Below are 8,036 nucleotides of genomic sequence, written 5' to 3' on the forward strand. Positions count from 1 at the left end.
GGGAATTCATTTCGAGTTTCCCAAGTTTCTATAGAGTTTATGGGGAGCGAGTTTAGCCAAACCTGAGCAGCTCCTTCACGAGAATGGAAACAATAATAGCCTGATTGCTTCCGGAGTCACGTTGGGTTGCCTTTGAGTTTTGCATATAGACAGGAAGTTCTTCAAGTGCTGCTGAGGATCTTCTGTTTGTGTCCCCGAAAAGAGTCCCTTGTTCTGCAACAAGTGTAGCATGTTATTTGTGATTTGGCTTGTATTGCGGGCACAACAATGGCAGTGGGCAGATTGTCAGTTGTGGGTTGTGCCCAGTCATATAGTGCACCTTCAGGCACGGGAGGTGCCAATTGCTCATTCCTGACGTTTTCGTTGGGGTCGTTTATGTCGCCCATGTCAATTTCGAATTTGTGTGTTTGTTGGGGTTGTTGAAGTCTTTTGCTGGCACGATTCAATGCCCGTAATGTTTTCTCGGGGTCTGAGAGTCCTTCGAGTAGTTCTCCAGTCCTCGTAGAATTTCTAGGCATACACCTGTGCACCCAGATCAACAACCGTCAAATTTTCAATGAAAAAGTTGGTAGAGAGAAAACTGACTACAATAAGAATCTTTGTATTTCTGTCAATGGCAATTGATAATTCCGTTAACTCCCCGGCAACGGCGCCAAAATTTGATCACGCCCAACTATGCCTTATAAAAAGGACTCTGCGGACGTTGCAAATATAACCCGAGTATTACGCCCAGGGTCGAATCCACAGAGAGTTAACCTATCAACCACTATCTTCAAACCCACTAATTCTTCAGAACCAGCTTCCCAAATATTCAAATCTCAGTTGAATATTCTTTAACAACTAGCTTGCAAGTAACTAAATAGCTGTAAACTAAACTAATAAGGTTGTAAACAATTATGAGAAAAAGCTAAGGCAATGATTTCCCCTATTGATGGAATCCCTTCTGTTTATGCTCATACAAATTTACTAACACATCTTTATCAATCATGAACGCTAATCTTACCGTAAATCTCTCCCGAGTAATCACAGTAATTTACTATTGCACTCTCCCGAGATACACTAGCTTACTTTATTTAGCACGATTCACTTTAGATTACACCCAAGGCTTCGTTATCCCTAATCCCGCCTTTACACCCGCAATTATAGATTCCTCTAATAATCTAGGAGTGGTGTTGTTCAACAATACCCTAAATATGCACTCTTTTCCAAGTTATGCACACTAAATAGGCACAGCTAATTGAGGATCCTGTCAATTAACTACAACAGACACGAAGTTGAACAAATAGAGATTAAACTAGCAATTTGTATTCACATAAACAAGAAGTTCATCACCCAATAGGTTCCATCAAAACCTTAGACAAGGAATTTAGCTACTCATGGCTATGGGAAGATAAACTAAGATTGAATTCATCATAAAAATCAAAAGTAAAGAAGAAAGATGTTTGGAGTATTCTCTCACAATGGTTTTCCTTGCTAAGAAACCTTAAAAATTATTACATGCCTCTCTTGGGAGAAGTCTAATATTTTAAATAGGGTTTAGGTCTAAAAATCCCGTGTTTTACACTTTAGTCCCTGAAGTTTTCTGCTTCCGCCGCGGTTCTGCCGCTGTCGCGGTCAAACCGCGGCCAAAAGCCTTCTCTGATTCTGAATTTATCCGCAGCCGTCTTCCACCGCGGTTCTACCGCGGTCGCGGTGGAACCGCGGTCAAACCAGTGCTCTGATCTTCAGGCCTGTTTTGCGTGGTTTACTTGGGGAATTTCACAGCTGGCCTCTTTTTCATCAATTTTTGACTCCAAAACTGCTCCTTATCCTTCCTTATACAGATATCACCTGCAAATCATGAAAAGCACTAATAAGAGCATTTTGTTATCACTTTTAGCATTAAAACTACACAAGAAGGTGATTATTTAAGGCGTAATTATAGTCAAATTCACCTATTATCATGTTTCATTTTCATTCTTCATAGACCTTACTATTTACTCCTAGCGTAAGTCTTTAGTCTTATACATTAGGTTTTTAGTTTCTATAACAAAATTCATCTTCATATAGAGATTGCTCTATGGTTTCTTTTTTCAGGTTAGGCATTTGACAAACAGCATCCAGTTATCTTGGACTGTTTGAGGGCTTCAACGCTTGTGGAAGTGCAGGTATTGTGTGAAATAAAAAATCTAAATCAACTATTATTGTTATCATATCAGAGGAGGCAGCTAATGCCTTGTAACATTTTGTGGGAATTGCTGCATTTTGATAAGTATTTATCCACTGATTCTTTGGCGAAGCCTATAAGGATTGAGTAGTTGTTGACTTGTTAACTTGAATTTGAACTGTTAGTACTATATGTTTGGACTTGTTAATTTTAAGGTGAAATTGCTACTACTTTGTATTATTATTAATGTATTTGGACAACTATTGTTGAAGAATTAGTGCTATTCCAGTTGTGACCACTTGACAGAATGCAGAAATGGGTAGTATACTATATGTGAATTCTTCTTCTTTTTTTTTTTTGCTTAACTCCAGTGAATTGTCTTTTTTTTGTTTAATTTTATATTGAGTTATCTTATCGGGTAAACCGATAATGATCGATAACCGATTAACCGATACTCGATAACAGATATCTTATCGGTTCGGTTATCGATTTATTAAATTTGTAAACCGATAACCAATATGCTAAATCGATAATATTCATAACCGAACCTATCGATGCCCGCCCCTAATAGAGATGCGCAGGTATTGCTTCATGTATTTTTGTTGATTGCGGTCTTTCAGCCAGGCATGCTATAAGTGACCGATTTTCTCATCTATGGACGGTCCAATACATGAGTACGTTGTGAAAGCCCATACATATCCATTTTTGCTCATGAGCTCTTGATAACGTGTAGCCTGTTTGGCTGTGCTTCTGAAATTAGCTTATTTTGAATTTTTTTAAAGTTCTTTTTAAAATAAAAAAAGTACTCTTGATAAGAAATAATTTGTGTTTGGCTAATCAATTTGAAAAAGCACTTTTGAACAGTAATTAGTGTTTGAGCAAATTTTTAAAAAGAATTTTTAAGTGTATTTTCTTCAAAAGTACTTTAAAACGAATTTTCATAAACACTATAGTTTAGAGCCTAATCACTATAGTTTGCTTATTATCATTCGTAGCTACTATTCGGTTGTTACTAATTTGTATCACTTGTATTCAAACGTGCAACGAATACAACTGTGTCAACTGTATTCGTTCGCGCAATTATATTCATTCGTGCAACGAATATAATATATATCAACTATAACTAAGGCGAAATATAAGGATGTATACAAAGGATACAACATGTATCATCTCTATACAGGAGTGTATACAACGGATAATGTATCAACTGTATTTGTTCGCGCAACGAATACAACTAATCAAAATACAGAAATACAGGAAAATAAAATATTTATGTTGAGATTCGAATTCAAGACCTACGCTGACTAAGCGGGCAGTGGAACCAACTGAGCTACGACAGCTTGTTGCTCTATTATTTCAGTTCAAAACAATTAATCTTTTATTTCATCGATTTTCTATAAAATTCAAATATAACTATGAATGGTAAATTTACTGAAAGTATACCTACGAATGGTAAATACTGTATAAATATTTGATGTGTCGCTTAATTTTCCCTATAAAAGTTAGATGATGAAATTATAGAACTGAAACTAAGTTTGGTTGAATATACAGAGTAATGATTGAGGTATTCTATGAGGCAGAGTTTCTTCATTTATTGAGTTAGCTATATATATATATATATATATATATATATATATATAAAAGCCATCAATTCAAGAGCATAAATTTTTATTTTGTAATCTTATACAATTTTTAATAAAGAATTTATGAGATTCTTTTTAAAAGAATCACTGACGAAATGGGATACACGCGCAACGCGCATACCTTAATACTAGTACTTTGAAATAAGGTAAATAAATTGGATGGAAAATATCGTAGTAGATTTGACAATATTTTGTACTTTAAAAACCTTGCCATAAGTATACAATCTGTTCCAAATATTATATTACATATGTGGTTTAACTACTCAACCACTTACATAATCATTGAACTTAAAGAAAGATAAAAGGATAATAAATACCAAATAATTAAACTTGCAAAAAAGGGAAAGATATCCTAAAGCCAAAAGCAAATGCCACATGGAAAAACCTTGGTTTGTGAGCCTTGCCTCTATGAGTCTATGGCTTAATTTTGACTTTAATTAAGGCCGGCGACCACTTAAAACCTCACACAAACACGCAATATTTTAAAATATATAATCCCATTAAAAACAAGAGAATTCTTGTCAAAGACTCAATCTTTATCAAAAATAAGAAAAATAACAATTAATCTTTGTTCCTTTAATTTTCAGGCCAAATAAATTAATCTTATCTAAACCACCAAACATGGCGAATGTAATTTACAAAATATTGTACAATAACAACATACCCAGTATGATCTTACAAATGAGGTCCGAGGAAGATGGGACGTACGCAAACTTTACACCTACACAAGTAGAGAAGCATTTTCCATTAGCCTCGGCTCATGAAAGTATTTTCGAAACAGGTTTGGAAATAGAAGAGGAAAAAATTATGATGAGAACTAAAGAAAAGAAAAATATTAACATAAAAAATTGTAAAGAATTTATAAAATATTTATAAAAATTAAATTTTGAACCCAACAATTCAAATAACCAATAATTTAATGACGTTTGAAATTCATAAAATTCAAATCTTAAATTTGTCCAAACCACCAAAAAATATCCCCCTAAAGACCCCCACCAATATAATTATTCTCCTTTTCTTGCTCTTTTCTTCCTTCCATTTTGTCTTTTTGTTTGTTTCTAATTCAAAAAAGGAAGAATAATATTACACCTAACAATATATACTAGTCTCTCTTATCTTTTTCCACAAAGAAAAACCACATTTCATTGACTTCCCAATTCATAGCTAAACAGCTCCTTCTCTCCTTCCCTCCCACATCAACCCTAGCAATCCCAGTTTTCTTCCTTCATATTTTTCCCCCAATTATGCTAATTAATCACTTTCTTAATTATCTTTGTTAATTAAATTCAAGTGGTTGAGGAATAAATTACGTGGTTGACCTGCCAGTCCATCAAATATCGTAGTTTCTTGATGTAATTTCAATGCCTTTTAGGTTACCACTAATTTCATTTTCGATTCTTTGTAAGTATATTTCTCTTTTATATACCTTTTCTTTTCCTTTTTTCACTTCTCATATATATATATATATATATATATATATATATATATATATATATATATATATATACGAATTCAGAATTCAAGTATGATAAGTTCAACTTTTAAGGTTTTTGGTACTGAACTTAATTAGTATATTTTTAAAATTATAGTAACTTTCATATGTATATTCTCTGTCGAAAATATTGAATTCAGTTGGATATATAATCTAAACAAGGCCGCATATACTTGTTCCATTTGTTCATTAATGCTAATTTTTCATATTGAATACTGAAAATTTATGTACCTATGCATAATTTGTTGTATCCTATGATGTGGCATTTGTGGTATGTGTATAAATGGCTGAAATAGATGAAATCTTGGGTTTTCTATTTGCAGGAAAGGTCAAACAGAGGGATAGCAGCAAGAACGAAGGGTGGGTTGTTGACGTAGAGAGAAAATGGACGGTGAAGATCGAGTTATAAGACGACGAAAGAGTTTAACAGAACGGCTAGGATTAAAAGGAATCGGATGTTGTGGGTCCAGATGGGGTATATTGCCAGCAACATTAAATATCATGGACGATGAAGACGACGTAGAAGAAGTGATGAGTCATCATATAATTCATACACCGCCCGAAACAGTCTCTACTACTACTAGTATAGCATGTTTGGGTCATATTCCCGGAGGAAGTTCCGGGATGAATTTGGCGGCCGCATTGGCCGCCGAACGTCATTCCCGAGAGGAAGCCGCAGAGCAAGGTTCAGACAATGCAATTGACAATAGCCCGAGTTCACGGCCCGGCCCGAGCCCATTGAGGCCCGATGTTGACGGGCCGAGGACAGTACCCGGGACACCAGCAAGAATGTCGTTGATGAGATTGTTAGAAGAAACGGAGATATATGAGGGAGAATTAATGGAGAAAGAAGAGGGGGTAGGGGGTGAAAATGTTTGCTGTGTTTGTATGCAGAGGAAAAAGGGAGCAGCATTCATACCATGTGGTCACACATTTTGCAGGGTTTGTTCAAGAGAGCTTTGGGTAAATCGAGGTTGTTGTCCCCTTTGTAACAGATCCATTCTTGAAATTCTCGACATTTACTGAGGTAAAAAAAGAATCCAAGGTTTTGGTCATGGGGATTTGTCCAAAAGTAAAGAAATTAACTCAAAGTGAGGAGGTAAAATTCGTCAATTATGAATTGGGCGCTTTAATGTAAAACGAGAGCGGGAGGAGAATTTGATTTGAAGTGAAAAGTTAAAGTTTCTAGTGTGAGTATATGGATTAATAGTTTGTAAATAAGCCAAAAGAACATTTTCTTTTCTTAAAGAAAAGAAAAGATTTTGGACTTATGTAGTTAAACAACTATACTTGTACAATGTTAGTTTTAATCATTCTATAACCAATTCAATGTCATCACAAAACATGGAGTAGTCGCAAGCACGGCCTTTTTCTCTTGATGCAACAATAAAAGATAAAGTTATATATTTGGCCGACCGATTAAATATAATATTCGCTAGCCTAATATAAAAAATATATATGTATAAAATAGTAGTAATAGGGTTCTAGTTACAAAAAGGTCGAAGGCTTTAACTATGCAGCGTAATAATGACTACTTCTTCAAGTTGTGCCTACTATTAAATAAAAAAAATAAACAGAGATCAGATGGACTTAATCAGTTAATTGTACAAAATTGAACCTAGGCATTGCAAGCCATCTATTTAAGCCTTTCGTGTTCTTAATTTGTTATAGTTCTTTTTTATTGAATTGTCTAAATTTGCATCACATAATACAGTTCTAAGACTTCATAAGTTGAGTATGTGATGTATGAGAACATGAGTAAGCTCAGTTTTTATCCTATCTTATTATACCTTTTCTTTCCATTAGAGGGCGGCCTAAGAAGTATTGGGGAAGGTGATCAGGCAGAATATGGCAAGGCTTCAAATTTCCGAGGACATGACACTTGATAGGATCATGTGGAGGTCGAGTATTAGGGTTGTAGGTTAGGAAGTAGTTGAGTCTTGCCTTACTTCATAACTTTGTGAGACTAGTTTGGTAGGGTTACTATTTCGCTTTTGCTTTGCATCTTTCTTCTGGATTTCATGTTGTTCCTATTTTTCCTATGATTTCTTTGGTGTTACTGATATTGTCTCATTTTATCTTTTGTCTTCTTGAGCCGAGGGTCTTTCGGAAACAACCTCTCTACTCCTTCGGAGTAGGGGTAAGGTTTGGGTACACACTACCCTCCCCAAACCTCACTAGTGAGATTTTACTAGGTCGTAGTCGTTGTCGTTATTGTTGTTCCTATTATTTACTGGTCACAAATGTACACGAAAAAAATAGTTCGGTGCACAACATATTTTTCGCTGCACCCCACAAATGTACACGAGGGAATTTTTTGTGTATTTTAGGTGACAGTCTGAAGACCTCCTCTAGTCCTTTATATGCCATCTTAAAGGCGGTCATAAGAAGGCTGTCTTGACACAAATGACAAATATCCTAAAGGGAAAATTACACAACACGTCAAATATGTAAATATGTAGTTTTTGACCCTCTCCGAGATTTTATATATTTTAGCATTTAAATAGTTAGTTTAGGCCTAATATCGTTATTTCAATTAGTTTTGACTCTTTTTACTTTATTCTGTCACAAAAATAAAAATTACAAAAAATATTTTCTTTTATTTAGCTAATTGATATAAAATAGTTTCACTTTTAATTTTTAATTTTTACTTTAATTAATTAGAAATAATTTCATAATTTTATAGTTGTTATTTTAGGAGTTAATATTTTTAGTCTAGTAGAGTTAAAGGACCACTTTTTAAAGGTAAATTTGG

General features: G+C 34.5%; 1 protein-coding gene across 2 annotated transcripts; it reads left to right on the top strand.

The window, feature by feature from the left end:
- Nucleotides 1-4,919: 4,919 nt before the first annotated feature.
- Nucleotides 4,920-6,640, top strand: LOC109244010 (putative E3 ubiquitin-protein ligase XBAT35). Of its 2 annotated transcripts, none has more exons than XM_019411036.1 (2): nt 4,920-5,190; nt 5,605-6,640. In XM_019411036.1, the coding sequence occupies exon 2, from the start codon at nt 5,666-5,668 to the stop codon at nt 6,305-6,307; it is 642 nt and encodes a 213-aa protein (XP_019266581.1). In that variant the 5' UTR covers nt 4,920-5,190; nt 5,605-5,665; the 3' UTR covers nt 6,308-6,640. The 2 variants fall into 2 exon arrangements, with proteins under 2 accessions (XP_019266581.1, XP_019266582.1); XM_019411037.1 differs by having other exon boundaries at nt 4,920-5,141.
- The last annotated feature ends 1,396 nt before the right edge of the window (nt 6,641-8,036 follow it).

Source organism: Nicotiana attenuata, unplaced genomic scaffold (genome assembly GCF_001879085.1).
Source record: "Nicotiana attenuata strain UT unplaced genomic scaffold, NIATTr2, whole genome shotgun sequence".
In the NCBI taxonomy this organism is placed as follows: domain Eukaryota; kingdom Viridiplantae; phylum Streptophyta; class Magnoliopsida; order Solanales; family Solanaceae; genus Nicotiana; species Nicotiana attenuata.

What these genes read in the sequence shown, in the direction of transcription:
- LOC109244010 (XM_019411036.1), top strand. Translation starts at nt 5,666, where the DNA reads ATGGACGGTGAAGATCGAGTTATAAGACGACGAAAGAGTTTAACAGAA.